Below are 21,848 nucleotides of genomic sequence, written 5' to 3' on the forward strand. Positions count from 1 at the left end.
AGTGGGATGCCACCTTTAGAACCTTTGAGGCTTCAGTAAAATTGCCTCATGAGGAAGTGGTGTCAAACTGCTGAATGAAAGACAAGGCTTTACGAGTATCCTTGTGGCCTCAAAAAGTGTGAAACTTTATGCTTTGGCCTCCACCTTTAAATTCCTTCTTGCCCTTTGTCCGCTCAACTTGTCGTCCTTCGGTTGTCAAATCAGAAAAATTGTTCTTCTTGCCAAAAGTAGTGCCAGAGGTATAAGAGTATCATCAGAGTCGTCAAAAGTTTTTGTTTCTGAAGGGCGGGATCTCTTATAATTCTTGCGAGATCTCTATTCTAATACTTTTGTTTCTTTGACCCCCATCTGTCTTACTAGAAAAAAAAGGAGAAGAAGTAGAACTAGAATCGTCTTCTAAGTGAAACGCCAGCGGTGTTTCTCTCTCGATCCTGTTCTCTACCGCCATGCCTACCCGCCACCTTCCTCGCCAGCGCCACCCCACCGCGTAGCCCATACACCCCCTGTAGCTGCCCACACGCCACCCCTGTGGCTGCCTACGCGCTGCTGCTGCTCTTACCCGCTGCTGCTGTTTCATCCCCTGTGCACGCCACTGTTGCGGCTGCTGCTGCACCCGCTGTGGCTGACCTGCTGCGATTGCACAGTGCCAAGAGTGTAGCACCTGCCGTTGCCTCACTGCACCATGCCCGCTGTCTCACTGCTGCATGTAGCCACTGCCGCATGTTTCCCCACCTATGCAATCAGGGCACATTAATCAAAGGGTATCCAGACGCGGTCGAACAATGAGCTCATCACCTTTTAAATCAATGCCGAAGGACACGCCCCCCAAGGATTCAAGGGACACAACGATCACATGTACTACACAGGACATTTGGGGACTGCTACTGTCTATCCAAGAACACGTATGACAACAGAATGAGGTTATTTCACGCCAAAATCAAGACCTCAAGAACCTGACACTACGCAACCAAGAGTTGGATCATACCATTGCACTGCAAGCTCTGAAGCTTCAACAACAAGAAGACACCCTGAAAACACTGCAAACTCAAGTGCTGAACAAGGCAGTCACATAACACAGGTCACCAATAATGTAACCGATGCACCCGAGGGGTCTCCTCCATCTTGGGCACAGATAGTGAAACAAGAGAGGACAATGGGACACAAGACAGGAGAGATGTATACGTATGAGAGTATGTATACGCATGAGGATTCTACCGAATACAAGGAAAGGGAGAAAAGATCCCAAAACATTGTGATACGAGGCATGCCAGAACCTGAGGGGGAAACAGTCATGTCATTGAACGTAGACGTTACCACCCTGTTAGCAGAAAAGCTTGATATGCAAGATGCAAGGGTATATGGGGCACATAGAGTGGGTCAGAAGAAGACTGATGCTCATAGGGCAGTTGTATGCACAATGTTGGATGCTCGCAAAAGGGCCATAATTTTGGAAATTGCACGCTTCTACTTGAAAGGCACTCAGTACTATGTAAGTGAAGATAGAACACCGACACAACAGGCAGCAAGAAGGAAAGCATATGAGGAACGTCTCAAGGAGAAAAAACCAGCATCACCGCCTAAAAATGCATAGGGGCACGCGACCCATGGGATCACGACCATACAGGTTGCAAGCTGGAATTGTAGAGGTTTCCCATGGCATAAGGGAGAAGGGTTGGTGGATATTCTACCACAAGCTGACATACTCTTCCTATTGGAAACATGGGAACAAAACACATGCAGGCTGCCGGACATTAGTGGATATATCAAGCACTCTGTATGGTGGAATGGTACCAAAATGCGAGGACAAGCAGGTGTAGCTGTAATGTATAAGGAAGAGCTTCAAAAGATGGTTGAGGTATGCAAGATCGATGACCACAAGCGCTATATATGGGTTAAGGTTTGCTCATCAAAAGGATTGATCTTTGTTGCAGGATGCTATATCCCGCATCGAGAGTAACCTTTTTCTGACACAAACCAGCTATCCAAAAATGACCCCTTTGCTGACCTATGTACAGACATTGCAATGTATGCACAAGAGGGAGCAGTTGTCCTTCTTGGGGATTTGAATGCCCGGATTGGAAACACACAGGTACAATTGACAGACCATTCAATGCACCCTACGGATAAGAATGGGGAACTTATACTTGGTTCTATGTGGGATAGATGTTCAAGTGATAACATCATGAATGCACAGGGGTCAGCCATGATAAGTATGATGAACTCAATGCAGCTTGTAGCCATGAATGGTGCGGATAAGTTCGTACACTCTGGATCATACACTTGCTACATGGCAAATCATGGGAGGAGTACAAATGATTATGCCTTGGTGAGATACAATGCATTGGAATTGGTCCATAGTTTTGAAGTGGGTAGCAGGCTACCAACCTCCGACCATACCCCAATTCATATATGCCTACACATGCCCAGTATGCCTATTGTCAACACAATGAATACACCAAATTGGTCATACAAAATGCAACTCACGAAGAAAGAGGACTATGCTAGTCTCTTAGATAGCTTACTGTTTGACCGGAACATGCCTTGTGACATTGAAGAGACATGGAAGATCTTCCGACATGCAATGGAGGAAGCGGCAAAAATTACTATGGGCAAGTATCAAAATGGTAAATAGACCAGGAAGGGTTTACCTCATAATCCTTGGTTTGATGCAGAATGCAAGGAGGCCAAACGCAAGATGAGAGGCTTAGCACAACACTCAACTGAATGGGAATGGGCTACTAGAGAATACAATACACTCAAGAGGAAAATGAGACGCATGTATGAACTCTCAAAAGAACAACTAGACCTCAGCAGGTTCAAGAAAGAGCCAAAGAAGGCTTGGCGTAACATGAAGGGGAAGAAAGGGGATGTGATGGGAGATTTCATCCTAAATGAAATGTATGCTTATGTACAAACTTTGTATGCCCCATCAGGGACTCAAGAGGCGATATACACAGGGGCTCAGGCCGAACATCCAAAGCCCATCACCTTCCAGGCAGTCATTAAAGGCCTCAAAAGCCTGGCGAATGGGAAAGCAGCTGACACATTACATCTTACCTCTGAAATGCTGAAATTGTCAGGTATTGAGGCTAAGAAATGGATACACCATATGATGAATCAAGCAATCAACCAATACTTACCCCAAGATTGGCAAGAAAACTGGGTGAAAGCGCTCTTTAAAGGAGGTGACCGTAATTTGCTCACTAATTATCGCACCATCATGGTGAGCTCATGTATGGCAAAACTATTTGGAAGCATTATTGAGAAAGATCTTAGCACATGGGCTGAAAATAACGGGAAACGTGCCATTGGACAAGCAGGATTTAGAGCCCGCCACAGCACGATAGACCACCTTATCACACTCCGGGTCTTGATGGATGAAACCAAGCTAAAAGGCAAAACCCTGTATTGTTGTTTTGTGGACTTCACAAAAGCATTTGACACAGTACCCCGTCAAGGGCTATGGTCACATATGGAAACTCTGGGAGTTCCTATGCATCTCATGGCATCAGGGGGACACTTCTACCAAGAGGTCAGATGTAAACTCAAGACAAACACAGGTTTCTCACAAGAGTTCAGGAGCACTATGGGAGTTAAACAAGGATGCCCTTTGTCACCTACGCTTTTTGGACTATGCATAGATGAGCTTGATGATTTCATTAACAAGGCTATGGGAGAGGAGGGAGATCACCCTAGCATTGGTACTTTCACGCTTCTGCTCCTCATATATGCCGACGATGTGGTTCTCTTTGCCTACAAGGCCCTCCTTCTACAGAAACTTTTGGATGCAGTACATGCATTTTGCAATGCAACGGGCTTGTCAGTCAATGTAGCCAAAACAAAGGTTATGTCAGTCCACACATGTAGAAATGAGAATCAGCCCATCATCACGTATGACAGGCAAGCACTCCAAGCGGTTGAGAGGTTCAAGTACTTGGGCATCTATGTACCTTCAAACCATGCATGGGGAAGTTGCCCGCAAAACAGAATTGATGCAGGACAAGCGAAATACTATGAATTTGAGAACATGTGCAAGCAAAGTGTCACAAGGCGATGGGAAATCAAGTCTCTAGCATTTGATGTATGCGTGGTCCAAACAATACTTTACAGTGTAGAGGTATGGGGGGGGAGTATCCCCGCTAGCACTTGGAATGACATTGAAAAGATACAGAAAAAATTCCTATGTAGACACATGGGGATCAAAACTACCACCCCATACTCAGTGATGCTTTTGGAGACAGGCAAGAGACCCTTGGAAATGCAAGCCTTACAGAGGGTACACAGATACCTCATGAAAGTTAAGATGATGCCGGAGAGCCGTCTACCCCACATGGCATGGCAAGCCGGATGTAAACCGCAAAAGAATTACAAGAGTAAATTTCTCACATCCAGTCTCGTAGAAGACATACGGAAATGGTTCTCTAGATGGAATGTGGGAGACCATGTGGACATGCACATAGAGGAAGGCACTGAACATGAGCATGGGCTGAATTTTGACAGAAGCATACTTGAAGCCCTACACACTAGATGGAGTACAGCAGTACACAGGTCCAAATTTGAATACTACGGCAAACACATCAATACACGATATTGGGAGACCTACAAGACTGGGGACACCCAGATGCATATCAGGACACCTATGTCCCACTGGGCAAGACGGGCCATTACTTTGATGCGGACGCGATCGCACATGCTCAAGATTGAAATGGGAGGGTGGCTGAATATTAAGGAAAATAGGAGGACATGCACACAATGCAATTTAAACAAAGTGGAAAGCGAGGCCCATGTCACCATCGAGTGCCCAGCATACGCACACATCCGTGCTCATTTCCCACAGCTATTGCAAGGAGATGTCACCTTTGAGGAGCTTCTCTCTCGGACACACCCCTCCCCAGTAGCTTTAGGCATCTACTTTGCCAAAGGATTGGATCATCACACAACACTAACACACAAGAAAGCTACTAGCCCACTACCCCCTCTACACACATGAGGGGAGCCTCTTGTAGATTTTATTTTTTTTGTGATTCCATGGGTCATTTTGGCCCCCGGAGGACATAAATACAACATCATCTACAAACTCCTCAAAGGTAGATTGCCAGCCAAGATAACCGAGAAAAGACTCGGACTTCTATCCCTTGCATAAGTGTTTCTTGTGTTTTAGATATTCGTTCCTGTTCCTGTTCCACTCCACGGCTCGATCAATTTCCTCTACTGTAAAAAAAGAGGTCTTCTTGTCAGATATCATCTTTGCTTTAACTTTCATTGCCAATCCACCTTTTGCCACCTTTGTTAAAACTCTGGCATCGGCTACTCCTTTACAAAGTTGGCATATTTCGGAAGCTTAAGAGTACCTCATCAGGTGCTTTGTACAAGTTCTAACTGCATTTTCCGTCGAAGATCTACAAGTTGTGGATGCTCGAAGAGGGTTTCCTCGAGTGGGTCATCCAACTCCTCATCAATCAATTTGTTGCTATTTTCATTAGATTCATCTTCCCACAAAACTATAGGCTACATACGTTCTCGTTCTTGATCGGATTCTCTGTCGGAATCCATGGCATGTGTCACAAGACGGGCACAACGTGCCAATAGAAAAGAACAGACTAAACAAACTTTTAGCACTTCAATAACAACTGAACTGAGAGAGAGAGAGAGAGAGAGAGAGAGAGAGAGAGAGAGAGAGACTACTCGTGACACGGAGTGGCGGAATTCCACCCCAGAGAGTATTGGCCCCAAACCTTGGCGTCCGTTTCGGTATTTCTTTATATTGCATCAACACAGTACAAGCCGGTACTCCAAACACTGCACCTTCTCCAGGAAGCATGCCAGAGAATGAGCCCTAACCTCGTATTTAAAGGCCCTAGGCCCCAAAAGCAGTTTACAGTAAAAAGCCTTCAAACTCAAAAGCATCTGGTCCAAAAGCAAAGCCAGAAAGCTGCCAGCGTAAATCACGGAAATCCGTACAGCTGCCACGTCATCAGCCAGCACAAAACGCAAAAATCCGTACAGCCTGCCACGTCATCATTCCAGTGAATTTTTCGGATATCTGCCACTGCGTGTGTGCAAGTCCTGCTTTATTTTAATCGTTTATGTCACTTGGGGCCCCATCGAACGGGGTCCCCATAAGTTGGGAGGACTTCTTCTGTTACTTGTTCTTCTTAGGGTTTAGGCCCCTCGGCCGACATCTGCAAGTTGACTCCATTCTTCAAGGCTTTGACACATCAGCAGTTTGTTACATCTCCCCTTCTTGAAAGAGAGTAATCGTTCGTGATTACAGCATATCTGCAAAACAACTCAAGCTAGCTAAAAATTTCCGAGGGACAATCAATTTGCTCTTTTTCTTAAGGAGTTAGCTTCTCCTTTCTGCTCTTTTGATCAAGGAGTTAGCTTCTCCTTTCGGCTGTTTTGATCAAGGAGTTAGCTTCTCCTTTCTGCTCTTTTGATCAAGGAGTTAGCTTCTCCTTTCGTCCAGATCGGAACTCTTGATATTCCGGCGTAGTAAAAGTAGCCATCACACCCATACCGTATTGATCTTCCACGGGTGTCTTGATGCACTAAAATTACATACCCAGGCAATGCCATCCAATTAGGAATATTCAGTAATTGGCACATCACAATGCAACACAAATGCTCACATATGCATGTTACAAGACATAGAAACATAAAGTCACCGATAAACACTCCTCCCGCATAACCTAACAAAGTCCGGGCCGAGAGATATTCAACGACTCCCTCATCACTCCTCCCGCATAACCTAAAAAGGTCCGGGCCGGGAGATATAGAGGCCTTTTACAACCAAACGCCCCCCAGACCGCAGCCTGCGTCATTTGGAGGTGCTGAGAGTAACCACTGCTCAGACTTCTTAGTACTCCTCCCACATAACCATCCAGGTCCGGGCCGAGAGTCACAACAACAATACTCCCCGCGTAAATAACCACAAGAGTCCGGACCGAGAATCACAACAACAATACTCCCCCCGTAAATAACCACAAGGGTCCGGGCCATGAGTAAAAAAAACAACACTTTTCAATCATTCAATACTCCCCCTGCAAATAACCACAAGGGTCCGGGCCATGAGTATGAACAAGCATTCTCAAACATAATTTCTCACTACTACACCCGGGAGTAAAATCACCAATCAATGAAACCAGTATTAAAACCAAAGTCAAACAGTTCAAATCGGCACCAAAACAGGTTCAAAACAGATACCATCCATTTCAAACAAGACCACCAAACAAGTTCTCAAACAAAATTCAAACTTAAAAAGCAATCTTGACATTAGCCGAGCTCGAAAAGTCGACTAACTTTCCATCCTGGAACCTGCACCAAAAATTAGGGTTAGGTTCATTCCATAAGGTCGTAGCCGAGCACAACATGGTCCATCAGCTCTTGGATAAACAGTGTTTCTTTGGCGGCGATGGTAGTCCCAAGATAGCAATCGCACCGAACTTCCAAGGTTATCAACTCGTCGCTCAAGAAGAGACATCTACTGAGAGATGTCGAGAAACTTCAAGTTATAATCTGCTAGGGTTTCCATGGCAAGCATTTCAGGATACCCCACTCTGCCAGAAGTTGCACTCTGAAGGAAGAGAAACCATATAACTTCGGGCAAAAATTTTCTTGAAAGCTTGCCAAGTCCTTGGAGTGTGCTACTTGGTAGCTGTAGACATCAACATCCGCATGGCACTGACTTTGAGAAAAACAGTGACTCGAAACAAATCTTGGATCCTTCTTTGCAAGTGATCTTTTTGGCTTATGCCCTGTAAGACATGAGCGGTGAAGAGGAGAGCGCACCCGATGCGCGATGAAGTAAGGGTGGGAGTGGCTAATAAGTCTGGATTGGAGGGTGAGGATGCCTCAAATAAAATTCCAATAGCTCTGTCTGCTCTTTTGTAGGACCGGTATGCTTTCAAAAAAGCACACGCCTGATGCTCTGATACCACTGTCACAAGACGAGCACCACGTGCCAATAGAAAAGAACACACTGAACAGACTTTTAGCACTTCAATAACTGAACTGAACTGAGAGAGAGAGAGAGACGACACGCGACACGGAGTGGCGGAATTCCACCCCAGAGAGTATTGGCCCCAAACCTTGGCGCCCCTTTCGGTATTTCTTTATATTGCATCAACAGTACAAGCCGGTACTCCAAACTCTGCACCTTCTCCAGGAAGCATGCCAGAGAATGAGCCCTAACCTCATATTTAAAGGCCCTAGGCCCCAAAAGCAGTTTACAATAAAAAGCCTTCAAACTCAAAAGCATTTGGTCCAAAAGAAAAGCCGAAAAGCTACGAGCATAAATCACAGAAATCTGTACAGCTGCCACGTCATCAGCCAACGCAAAACGCGGAAATCCGTACAGCTTGGTACATCATCATGCCAGCGCAATTTTCGGATATCTGCCACATGATCAGTTTTTGCGTGTGTGCAGGTCCTACTTTATTTTAATCCTTTATGTCACTTGGGGCCCCATCAGACGGGGTCCCCATAAGTTGAGAGGACTTCTGCTGTTACTTGCTCTTCTTAGGGTTTAGGCCCCTCGGTCGACATCTGCAAGTTGACTCCATTCTTCAGGGCTTTGACACGTCAGCAGTTTGTTACACATGTGCTGCAGAAAGTCAGGTCGGATCCGACTAGGAGAAGACTCCATTGAAGCTCTAATACCACTATAACCAGACTTGTACATCATGAGATATGTGCGATCGAAGTGGGCGGCCTCGACTTAGAAAGTGGTTGCAAATGCATGCGACAAAGGCAACTGGGCCAACTTGATGATTTAAATTAAAAATGCTGAGATTTAAACCTTCTAGAAGTAACTGAAGTAATGGGCTGCGAGTCGTGCTTTACGGCGTCGTATTCGGTGGCCGGAGCGGTGCACGATGCTCCTGGGAAGTTGGTCCGGAAAGAAGGTTGAGATGAGAATTTTTGGTGGGGAAAGGAGGAAGTTGGGAAGACTGTGGAAAATGTGCCATGTGGCAATGGAATAATCCCACATAGGGGAGCTTGGGCTCAAAGCAAGGGGTATAAGAGGAGGAATGGGTACTCATTTGAGGGGTATCAAAGGAGAGAGGAGCTCTCTCAAACCTTGGCTATGGAGGCTCGTGGACATTTGGGGAAAAATCGGGCACCATTTTGAGTTCCCACCTGCTTGTCCAAGCGTCTGGCCTTCCTTTTTGGTCCCCTGGACACAAGCCCCATCCCTTCCCTTTGGCCAAAAGTCACCGACACCTCATTTCCTACCCAAATGAGGCCAAAAAAGGACCAATTAAAAGGAGCCTTCAAGGAGAGCCTTGTCGGTGAAGGGGAGAGAAAAGATCTGTTGGGATAAAAGATAAAAAGAGGCCCCATTATATAGCTGCAATTCTCTGCAAACTTTCCAGAGAGCTTATTTTTTAGCATAAGAAAGGGCACCCCCAACTTCGAATGGCCATATCTTTCTCATCTTTTATCTGTTTTTAGCCTATGGATACTCTACGGACATCTACTCGAAACGAGCTACGTCTTTATGTCCTTGGTTTCTCCTAATTCCAAGTGTGCTTCATGCTAGAAGGGTTCTTCATAAATCTTTATAGGTGCTATCCCAGGTGGTTTTGGCGGTGGAGTAGTTCTTTCCGACGGTGTGACTCGTGCAAAGCTATAGAGGCAGTCGTTTTCCTTGTTGTTTGCACGTTAACGTCGTTTTGGTGCCCCCACCCGAGGAGCAAGAGCTCATGTGCTCCAATTCTTGTGAAATATGTCTATTCTGCTGGCAGAGAATGTAAAGGGGATGTGGGTCTATGGACAACCGCCTATGTATGTGAAAATTGTGGACAGCACTCGAGGCAGTCGTGTAATTGGATTGCAGCCTTTGGAGGGTCGTGAGGTTTTGTGAAGCCAAGCACTGGGAGCCGGGTTGCCCAGTGTGAGGTGGATTAGGTAATGGAGCAGTCCATCGACATCCCTTGAACTTACGACGTCACATGTAAGTGTTTTTGTGGCAATCGAACATGGCGGACGAGTTTCCACAGTTTCATGGATTGCCTAATGAGAATGCACGGGCTTTTATTGAGAAATTGGAAGCTAACTGCTTACTGCGAAATATACTAGATCAAGCTATATTATTGCGGTTGCTGCAATACAGTTTACAGGATGAAGCAGAAGTTTGGTTACAAAATTATGAAGAGGTGGTACACAGACCTCGCCTAAAACATATCAATAGAGTTGTACTGCTCGTTGCTGGCCTCGCCTTCCCCCCTACGCACGCTCTGCACCCCCCTCCCTCGCCATCGCTCTTCCCCCCCCTCAACCCCCCTCGCGCTACCGGCCCTACCCGCCCGCTACCTGCACTTTCCACCAACACGCAGCCCGCCGCCCTCGCGCTGCATGTAACAAACTTGGACACCCCAAGTCTACATTCTGTTGCGACACGAGTGGGAATGGCTAATAAGTTTGGGGTCAGGACCCGAAGATACCTCAAATAACAATTTCCAAGAGTGCCCTGTCTAATTTGATAGGACCGGTATGCTTTGAGAAAAGCACACGCCTGATGCTCTGATACCACTGTAACAAACTTGGACACCCCAACTCTAGATTTTGTCGCGACACGAGAAAGAATCACTTAAAATACTTCACAACTTTAAAATCAGAATTCAATTTGGTCGACACGGCCCGGCGTAGTTCCGTGCCCAGAGAGATTGGCCCCAAAAACTAATAAGTCTGGGGTCAAGACCCGAAGATACCTCAAATAACAATTTCCAAGAGTGCCCTGTCTACAATTTGATAGGACCGGTATGCTTTGAGAGAAGCACACACCTGATGCTCTGATACCACTGTAACAAACTTGGACACCCCAAGTCTAGATTTTGTCGCGACACGAGAAAGAATCACTTAAAATACTTCACAACTTTAAAATCACAATTCAATTTGGTCGACACGGCCCGGCGTAGTTCCGTGCCCAGAGAGATTGGCCCCAAAAACTGGCGCTCCTTTCGGTATTTCTTTTATATTAATCTTTGAGCAAAGTACAACATCCGAAGGGTCCTTTGCTCTTAGATTGCGTCCATATGCCCTGAGAAGTGAGGCCTTGAGGGCTCTTTTATTCTTACAAGGGATGCCAAAAGCAGAGCCCCAAAAGCAGTTACACTCAAAAGCTTTCAACTTTAAAAGCTTTTAAAATAAAGCAGTTGTTCCAAAGCAACTAATCCCAAAATCTTCCCTAGAAAAAAAGCAACAGCATGATTTGCGGAAATCCATACAACAACCACGTCAGCATTTGTGTGTGTGTTAGTTCGGGGACTTGCCACGTCACTAGTTTGTGACACTGCATGCCCTGCCCTGCCTACCCGCTGCCTGCCCCAGCACTAGCGTGCATCAACCTCAGCACGCAGCTCGCCTTCAGCATTGCCACCCCAGCCCGCCACATCTTAGTCCCCCTCGCGCCGAACCTCAGCCCCGCCCGCCCCAGCTTCGCACTCGCGTTTTTTTCCGCACCGTATCTACTTCCCCCCCCCCCAACCACAAACCCCTCCCCCTGGTCTGGCTCGGCTGATTTCGTCAGCATCTATGTCGCACTCGGCTAGCAGAGGGCCACCGCTCGTCATCGACATTTCGCCCTTTCTTCACAGCAGCAGACACTGATGGAGGCTCATGCTCCACCTCAGAGAGACTCTCCGGAAGCCCCCTCGCCCGACCATGCATAGCCCAACATCCGACTTGCTCTCTCGCCGACAGAGCAAGCGAGCCTCCAACAGAGGTGGAATGCTTGCAGGCGATTTCTGTCATCTGCAAGATTCTCGGCACCAGAACCAGCAGAGGAGAGGTGCGCGATCTTCTCCAGGCCCGCCTTCTCGCTGAGGTGGGCAAGATCTCGGATGTTCAGTTCCTCGGACACAGCTACTATCAGATAGAGTTCGAGACCTCCGAGATGACGTCCACGGTCATCGCGATGAATCCCTTGGCCATCACAGCAGTTCGAGCCCACTTTCGACAGTGGAGGCGTGGTTTCGATCCAGCTACAAATGAGTCTGGTAGAGGAGGCAGACCTACGCATCTCCGTCTGCTTTCCCAGCTTGAGGAGGGAGTACCTACTCCTTTTGTCCACGATAGACTCGGACATTAGGATTGTCCTAGAGACACCTCGCACGGCAGCCTCTGTAGCTGCCAAGGCGGTCGGCATCCCCACAATACGTGTTCTGGTTCGGAACACCTACACTCTCCCGAAGGTCATCCTACTCCCTAGGGTGAGTGGGGGTTGGTTCCGTTAGAGCGTGGAGTATTCGGGCCTCCAGAATCAGTGTTTCATTTGCAAACAGATGGGCCATTTGGCTAAGGCCTATCCTCGCAGGAGACCTCGACCTACAACGCAGGCGCAACCTACCAAGGTTGAGCATGCCGAGCAGCCAAACACACAGGACGCACAGGCTGGTACCTCGATTGAGACCAACGATGAGACAGCTGACGGTTGGCAGTAGGTTCCTGGCCGCCGCCGACAAGGGAGGTCGCCCCACTACTCCCCTTGGTTTCCGACCTTCTACAGCTCAGCAAGGTTGCATCCGTACGCACATAAAGATCATATCCGTACCATACCATACCGTACATTGTTCGGTTAGAGTCGTGGACCACAGTTTTTGGCATTTGTAACAGTGTACTGTTGATTTGCTAGTCTTTATTTGAAGTCTTGGTGAATGCATAAGTAAATGTATGAAGTTCCCCTTGTTTTAGGCTTTGTGAAGCAAAGGACCAGTTTTCACGTACCTAAAAACTCAATCCATTCTGTACTACGGAACGAATTTGTACCGAACACTACGTACCTAACTACCTTGCAGCTCAGTAGCACTGGGTTCCGACAGGGAACTGTTTTGACCCCCTTCAGCAGGCCCCGTCCACTTCAGTTCTTCCACCTCCACCTCCTTGTTCCTCATACGCTACCGCTCCGCCTCCCCTGCCTCCTCCCCCACCTCCACCTCCACCTCCACCTCCGCCCCCCGTCCCCCCTTTCTCCTCGGTGGGGCCCACAGCAGCATCTCCCAACCCCTCCACCACTCCTCCTCAGACGCAGGGGACTGGACACACGTCTGCCGTGAGGGGATCTCTTGGTAGTGCTTTCGCTACGAGCCGTGTGGCTCGAGAGGAGCAGCCTCACTTGAGGCCGCCTTTCTTGGTGCAGACTTCTCCTTTTGCAGCAATCCCTAGAGGTTTGACTAGCTTTGACATTAGCAGACGCTAGGAATTTTTCGACTACAGTTTCACTTGGTTTCTGGGTGACTCTTCTCCTGATCGGAAGGAGGCTTGCTTTTACGTCCATATCCTCTTTCTTGCAACTAGAGGTAGTGAGGCTTTGGACACAGTAGTGGGTTTCTCCTTCTTGTTGTGTAGTAGAGATCATACAGAGTGGACCCAGCACACAGTTCTTGACTGGCTCCAGACTCGGGCTACTGAGTTCTCACACCACATAGGGGACTTAGGGGTGACAAATCTGGTGCAGACACTTTGGCCTCTGGCCAAGTTTAGCGTGACGCCTCCGGATGCAGTGGGTTGCAGGCACATTGTGGTGCACTTGTTTGCTAACACTCGGAGCCCTCCTTGTTATGTATTTGTACATGAGGATTCTTAGACAGAGGATGTAGCCCTTCGGGCTACACGCTCGGCTTGGGCCTGGGCGGGACAGTCACTTCTTTCGCGCTTGTCTAGAGGTCGTTCGGATGCAGATTACTCCCCATCCAAACCGGCCTCAAAGATAGCGAGGTTGGCTACTGTGGCAGTAGTTGTTTTCTCCCACTGACTCCATGAGGATCATCTCATGGAATGTGAAGGGATTAGGAGGGCCCCAGTTTAAGTGTCAGAGGGGTCGGCTGCGTCAGGAGCTTCAGAGATGCCTTGTGGGTGGTAAGATTGACATTCTTATGCTACAGGAGCTTCATCTTTATGAGAGTCACATTAGACAGTGTGGTCAGATTTCGCGTGGTCGCTATGAGATGTTTTGGTCCGCTACATTTGGACCTTGAGGCATCCACGGTGGGATATGTGTGACTTGCGGATTCTTTGCAGCAGGCCATTGTGGGCAGAGGGCTCAGTGGATTACTATGCAGGTTCAGGGTTGCCTCATGGGCTTCCTGAACATCTATGCGCCCAATGTGGCGAGTGCACGTGCAAAGTTTCGGTCCCATATTGCAGATCCACCGCAAGCAGAGCAATGGTGCATTGGGGGTGACTTCAACATGTTGGAGGACCCCTTTGACCGGATTGGAGGTAGCCATACTATTGTGCATGGAGTTGAGTTGGCAATTTGGAAGAGGTTATGTATGACTATGCGGGTTTCTGATGTGTGGCAGCACTCTAGCTTTGTGAGGCCTCCAGAGAGCCAGGCCTTCTCTCGTTCGGACTGCAAAGTGGGAGGAGTGGATCTATCTCGGATAGATCGCTTCTACACTAGTGACCATTTCTGTGACTTGGGTGGGTCAGTTTGCATTTTGGCTGGGACTACTTTTTCCGACCATACACCAGTGATCCTCACAGTGACATATAGATAGAGGAGGGGGAGCACGATGCTTCGCATACCTGAGAGGGTCTTACTGGACTCTGCGCTCAGAGAGCGAGTGGTGGCTCTTTGGCCAGAGGGCTTAGACTTGCAGGACTCTCCTGCTGACAGAGTGGCCTCTGGACTTGCTCAACTTAGTCGGCTTTTTCTCCAGGAGTCTACAGCCCACCTGGCTGATTTAGTGTTAATAAGATGATATAGAGGTGTTTTGAGAGAATTGCAAGAGAACATCACAGATCGGAACAGAGGTAATGGCTAAAAGCTAACTTAGAATAGTTATAAACACTTGATCGAGGCTGGCAATCAGAAGATGTTTCCATTAATCAGATAACTGGAACCATTGATACAAAATGGTTGCATACTCCATCGTTGGTATGCCGGTCGCTTTGAAATCCCTCAATCAGATAATCCAAACCCGTTGGGAAAAAAATCCACAATCTGCCAAATAAACTTCGATCTCCTAAGTCTTACTCGTACACTTCTTCCTCTTCGACTTCTCTATCTCCTCCGAAGAATCTCTCCCTTTCAAGAACTCTCCCCTTAACTGTCCCTGAAAACTCCTTAAGGCACATCCGACCCCCTATTTTTAGCCCCACACCCCCCCAATCTGCATGGCGTGTGTAATCCTTGCTTTTCCCTATTTTTCGCCCCCTAGATGCTATCCTTAGCTTTCCTTAAGCTCCTCGGCTCAATACTTGAATACTGGCACTGGTCTCACTTGTACTGGTTTGACTAGCTCTGGACATTGGCTCTCGAGACACGGACACTAACGCTCAAGATACTGACACTGGCGCTGGACACTGGAACTCAACACTCGCTCTCGAGATACTCGCTCTCGACACACTCGACACTAGTTCTCAAGATATTGGACACCGGTTCTCAAGATACTGGCGCTCGAGACACTGGCTCTCGAAACACTGATACTCGACATTGGCTCTCGAGACACTGCTGCAAAACGCGAGGGCTGATCTGCAGGTGAAAAACGCCATGGCTGGAAAACGCTAGGTGATCCTGCCAGTCTTGCTGGGAAGGTGCATTGTAAGTTGGACTTCTACTGCCTCTTCTGCCAGAGAGTGCAAGCGCTAGGTTCCTTATATAATAACTTATCAAAAATGCCCTACCCACTTTCCCAACAAAGTCACTTATTAATAATAAGTGAAAAATGACTAAAATAGGAAAAATGGGTTCTGTGCACTGTAAAACGCTCATGATGGCTACTGATTGTAATGTTGACGATCATGTTGTGTGCAACCAGAGGATATGCAACTACTCTAAGTGCCTGGACATGCACGGTCTGCGCACAGGCTCACAAAGGTGCCAGAACACTTCCTAAGTTGGCCTGAACCCTGGACCTGAAGCAGCTTGTCCACATGCACATAGGGTTAGATGTGCACGTGACATCCCCTCCTTTTCAAGTGAGGTACTGGTACCAAGCTGTATGGCGTCGAGGAAGATCGCCAATAACTCATGGTATTCTGCAAAGAATGCTTCGCCGGCCCACTCTGATGCGTGGGTCGTGTGATACTTGAACTTCATGAAGGTGTGCAATGCTTGCTTCTTTGGGCTGCACCGAAAGCGACACAAATTGATATGTGGCTGCTTCAATGGTCCAACTGCGTCTATAGACATAGGTCCACCTTCTTCAAGAATCTCCGAGGAGGAAGAATCCTGAAACCACTTCCAACACAAAATCATGAACATACCCATTCCATGTAGAGTGACTGGAAAAAGACTCTTCTTCCTAAAGGACTGTGCATGCAATGCAGATAAACAAAGTGACGGAGTGTCAAACCGTTCACCAAACACACGCAAAAAATGGAGTCGAATCTTGACTTTCTAATCTAAATCTATCACCTGTGGCAAATCACAATGAAAATGCTCATGCTTGATAGAAAAAAATTCTTGTGGTTCTTTCTTTGAGTGATATAGAACACTGCCAAAGCTTTGATACCAATGTAAGATGGAGCAGAAGTGAATGTTGATCTTTGCTCAAGATGAGTGCTCCGAGTTGTGCTCAAGGGTTCCTTTTCCTTACGAAAGGGAGAGTCTTCCGTTCCTGCAAATGATCACAAACAAAATGAATGACACTGTGAATGAAGGTGCTGAGACTGAGAGAGAGAGAGAGAGAGAGAGAGAGAGAGAGAGAGAGAGAGAGAGAGGGAAAAATACGATACGAGACGGTTGTGAAACCCTCCTCCAAGGGGCCCCACTCTCTATGACGAGAGAGGTCTATGCTATTGATTGCACAAATCTGGCACAATGGTCTAGATGCAATGGACTTGCCGACGATGTCAACGACAATGATGACGGTGAAGAGACGGGCTGAAATCTAAAAACGCTAGGGACTGAAATCTGCAATTCTGTTGAATTTTGACAGTGTCAACGAGGACTACGATGACGACGATGCAACGACGATGCGCTGAAAACGCAGATACTGAAATCTGCAGACAGCGAGCAGCGAGCTGAAACTGACAACGGTGGCTGATCTGACCGTGCGGTGAGGATCTACTGCGGGAAGGTGGGATCTGCGAGGTTTTGGGCTGATCCTGCGAAGTCTAAGTGCTAAAAATAGAAAACGCTGATGCTATGGGCTGATCTGTCGCCGGGAATCTGCATAACACTAGAATGATCTGCTGCAAGTTGCAAAAACGCCAGGCTGGTTCTGTGAATTGCTAACGCCAAGGCTGATTTGCAATCTGCAAAACGCCAGGGCTAATCTGCTGGAAAAACTCCAGGGGTCTTAATGGCTGGAAAACGCTAGGTGATCCTACCCGTCTTGCTGAGAAGGTGCACTGTAAGTTGGTGGACTTATGCTGCCTCTTCTGCCTGAAAGTGCTAGTGCTAGGTTCCTTATATAGTAACTTATCAAAAATGCCCTACCCAGTTTCCCAACAAAGTCACTTATTAATAATAAGTGAAAAATGGCTAAAATAGGGAAAATGGGTTCTACGCACTGTAAAATGCTCATGATGGCTACTGACTGTAATATTGATGATCATGTTGTGTGCAACCAGAGGATATGCAACTACTCTAAGTGCCTGGACATGCACGGCCTGCGCACAAGCTCACAAAGGTGCCAGAACACTTCCTAAGCTAAATGGAGCTGAAGTAGCTTGTCCACATGCACATAGGGTTAGATGTGCACGTGACATAGAGAGCGAGCTATTCTTTCACCTTCGCACATCTCCCACAATCACAGAGCCACAACCATGTCGAAGTTGAAATGCATAACTTTATGGGCGTTCACTTGAGATGCATAACAGTGTGACGTATTCCCTGGCAGAAGGCTGACATGCAGGTGGTCATTGCTATTTATCCCATTATGCCAGTTTGTAACGTGCCGAAGTTTAGGGACTGATTTATATATTTCCGTAGCCCCACTTTACATTTGATGTGTCTTTGAGATTTTGCGGAAGGTGAACCTGTGAGGTAGTCCCAAGAACCCCATATATATGGGAAAGGAGGGGGCAATCTTTGTACTCATTCACATGCGTAGTGCTTCCAGTATTTTAGTCTTTCCCCCTTTCATAACTCTAATGCCCACTCTCTCTCAACAGCTTTTTTTGTCCCATGTGTCGCAATCTTGCATTCGGGAAGGTTCAGCCCTATCCCTTTTCTCCCCCTCACTACCAATCCTATCTCCTTTCTCTTCCCTGCTTGTAGGGCGACCTCTTTGGGCTGAGTTAGCAAGATAGTGTCACCCTAATAGGGAGGAGCTGCCCATCACCTAGGGGCTGGTCAGTGGTGTTCTTGAGGGTGAAATTTGGTGTCCTATCAGCTGTCCAGAGTTGGAAGAAGTAACCACCTGTTTTGTGTGCACCTAGGATGGTTGGATTGTATTCATAAGCTGGGGAATCAGACATGCTGTGATGGCAGGTGTCAAAATCAGGAGGCTCACTTCATGGGTCTAGGGCAAGACACTCGTACGCCGTATGACTATCACATAAAGATCATGATTATGATGAGGGGTGCCTCCACTTGGTTGTTTAAAAACTCTGTAACATTTCACAATCAATCACAAATTTTTCAACTGCCTTTATTCAATTAAGCAAATAAATCATGCTGTAACTGTGCTCTTTGAGAGTTAAACCTCCCGATGTCTTGCCATTGAAAGATTTCAGTGAATCTTTCTAATCAGAGTCGAATCTGTAACAGCTATTTCCAGTCAATAAATTTGTCTCTAAGAAAGCAAATGCTCCGGATTTCCATTCAGACACTTCTTTCAAATCCTCACTTTTACAGTGGAAGAAACATTAACACATGTATGTGGGCTACTCGTTTAGCGTGATGGCAAAGGAAGAAGACTGGCTTACATGTCAAAACGATCACGATCCCAGTCGAGGGAGCGAATGGTGGCAATGTCAGAGGTAATTTGAGAAGTCTGTGTCTGCAGGCGCTTTCCAGGCTGCCAAGTGATGACTTTGGAGAGCTTGCCAGGGGGGGATGCCGTTACAGTGGCAGCAAAAGCAGAGACCCTCAAAGCAGGGGATTGCTTTGAGTGTGAGAAGCGGGGGAGGCTGAGCCCGGTGCAATGAAGCTGCATGTCTGTGTTGATCAGCTGCGAAGGAAGCGGAACAACCTGCATCGTTCGGGACAACCAAGCGCGCTTCTGTGGCTCACGTGCTCCGGGGTGATCGTTTCATGTACTCGTAGCCACAAAGTTTAAACATCCACATTTTTCAGCCACCTCGAGCCTCCCACGGGCAACCTTCAAATGGGATTTACGGCTGAGGAGGTTCGGGCTGTCCGATACACATTTGTAAATTCAGGACATTTGGTTTAATTCTGGACGAAAAGTAAATTTGGGTAAGCTTGTGAATTCAGGACGGGCCGCACCTCATGTCTTGAACTCACGACCTCCCTACTTTGAGACATGTGCACTAATCACTACACGCGCTTGCGTTCATTGAAATATAGGGGATTTGAGTATGCCATATTCTAAATGCGGGCAGATTTGTAGAGTCAGGGCAAATTTGTAAATTCAGGATGCCTCCGTGATGCCAAATTTGATGGCCCATGATTGAGTCCCCTTGTGTTTTTCTCCTCCACCATTGATCCCATGTGAACATGCACGTGTGATATAATGATGAGGGCAAGCCTCAAGTAGAGAGAGAGAGAGAGAGAGAGAGAGAGAGAGAGAGAGAGAGAGAGGAAGTTAAGGGCAGTTTTGCACAGGCAAGGTTTCACCCCCGCCTGTTTGCATAAGCAAATTTTTCCCGCTCACCTAACTGTGCTTAAATCGGTAGAGTTGGAAAATATATTCTTCTACTCCCGCGCAATCATATCAGAAAATCCATGAGTCTTATCAAAGCTATAAGTAACAATGTTAACAGAGAGGATTATACTCTAGCCGAAGTTTTAAGGCTTTGTTAGTCAATAGATAATAGTATGGATGCCGTTCATAGTCAGTCATAGAAGTTTTCCATGGTTTAACCAATTTTTATGGATAGTCCTCAAATGAACCGTCCATCCAAGAGTAGTTTGTTTATAAGTAAAATGTTCTTGAAATCATAAGAATCAAAATAATTACACAAGGGTAAGTAATTTTGGATTAACCTGCAACCCAAAACCAGAAGAGTCAAAGACTACAATATCTATGAGCAGAATCTTATCTATAGAGAAAGAAAGACCACCTAACACCTGTCAACCTAACAAATAATTACAGACAGTGGGTCTATCAAAGCCTATAGACAAAAATCTCCAAAGCCAGTGTCCTGGTTTCCCAGCTTTTTGGGAGAACTTTGTGTTTAAGATGTGTGTGTTGTTGTTTTAAACTTATACACAAAAGAACATAACAGTTCAAAAGGCAGTTGGCTTTAGACAAAGAACAATGATTAGCACAAAAACAACTCAGTCTTTGATTCATTTTTGTCCATAATGAGGTATCATTCTAGTGTTTTGTACATAAGATAGTCAAGAACAACTTATTCTAAAGTGAAAGAGGCCAGGTTCGATAGTGATAGACATAAGCTCAGCCAAAAAGATCCTAAGTAAAGATAGAGTCCTCACCTGCATCCATATAAACAAAACAACAAATTTCATTAGCTTTGAATACGTATTACAGGTTCAACGAACCTATCAGCTGTTACCCATGTCCTACTTAAAATCTTTTTAACTTATACTTACTATCCATGTAGTGTTAAATATCACTAAGTATCCATTCTCAGAATAGTAAGCCACATATGAAAGTGACATGTGTGTGTGTGTGTGTGAGTGAGAGAGAGAGAGAGAGAGAGAGAGAGAGAATTGGTGTTGAGCAGCATCAAAAAAGAGTCCACAACGATCCAAAACAAAGGCCAACATATTTGGTACAGCCTAATATTCTTGAAAATAGCAACTTGTTCAAGGTTTTAGTTTGAAAATTGAAAGTGCAACGAATTAACTTTGCACTTTACTAATAAACGACTATAAATTATGATTTGGGTGTCCTATTAGGATACTTTTGGTGAATTTCCTAGTAAATTATTCTTTTTAAAAAAAAGATAAACATAAAACATTTAATGAGACACAACTATGATGCTAAATTCATAACATATTATTATAGTAAAATCAAATATAATTTTTGTTTGAATAATGGCAATAACGTGTCTATAAAGAAGAGTATTTACCGTATGAGTAATTTGTTCATTGGAGAAGTTTGCAATTCAAAATCTCATATTTGAAAAACTATAAACGAAAGCAAAATACTAGTTAAACTTTTCATACTATGAAAATTTGCCAAAAGTTCGAAAGAAGTAGACAATGCACAAACCAAGTGAGTGCCATATAGAAGAATGGTGGAGAGTTGGCGTAGTGTATCTTTAGAATTTAGGTGAAATGGAAGTCATGCCCTACCACATAGTCCAATTTCTACTACATACGCATGGTATTCAAGAACTAGGTGATGAAGTTGAAACTTCAATATTAAAGCCTCACCTCCACATATTGCTTTTTCTTAAGATCTACTGCTCAAACCTCGTAATAAGGTTCTCTAGGGACCTCTCTTTAGCAATTTGTCTTTTCAATATGTTACTCTAAGGTCTTTATTATGCTCATCTCCCAAAAACATCACTTGCGAAGCATTTGAAACCTATCATGATGGTATTTCACTTGTTGCGACAGTGTCTAGTATGTGATTGGTGCAGCTCGAGGTGACCTTCTTGCTTTTTTCCTTGTTCGAGCTTCTCATAGCAATGGTGGCCCCCTGGCATTGAAATGCGATGCACTATGGATTATGGGTCTTGAAAATGAATTTTGATCTACTTAAATGATTCACTCTTTAGAATTGGACATTCTAAAGAGAGAGATAATAAGAAGAGTGGAAGGGCCAATGTTACAAGGTGGGTTTAAGGGATGT

At 46.1% G+C, this 21,848-nt stretch overlaps 1 protein-coding gene and 1 pseudogene across 2 annotated transcripts in view; one reads left to right on the plus strand and one right to left on the minus strand.

Annotated features, from left to right (window-relative positions):
* Positions 1–19,203, minus strand: part of LOC147425729 (uncharacterized) — a 101,883-nt gene extending 82,680 nt beyond the window's left edge. Inside the window, exon 1 of one of the 2 annotated variants that reach the window (XM_086500269.1) lies at positions 18,826–19,201. In XM_086500269.1, coding sequence (XP_086356395.1) covers positions 18,826–19,097 — 272 coding nt within the window. In that variant the 5' untranslated portion in view covers positions 19,098–19,201. Of the gene's footprint in view, positions 1–18,825 lie in introns of both variants that reach the window. The other variant, XM_086500270.1, reaches the window with a different exon arrangement.
* Positions 735–1,591, plus strand: LOC147425730 (uncharacterized; annotated as a pseudogene).
* Positions 19,204–21,848: the final 2,645 nt, after the last annotated feature.

This window comes from Adiantum capillus-veneris, chromosome 25 (assembly GCF_014529385.1).
Source record: "Adiantum capillus-veneris isolate H3 chromosome 25, ASM1452938v2, whole genome shotgun sequence".
Lineage (NCBI taxonomy): Eukaryota > Viridiplantae > Streptophyta > Polypodiopsida > Polypodiales > Pteridaceae > Adiantum > Adiantum capillus-veneris.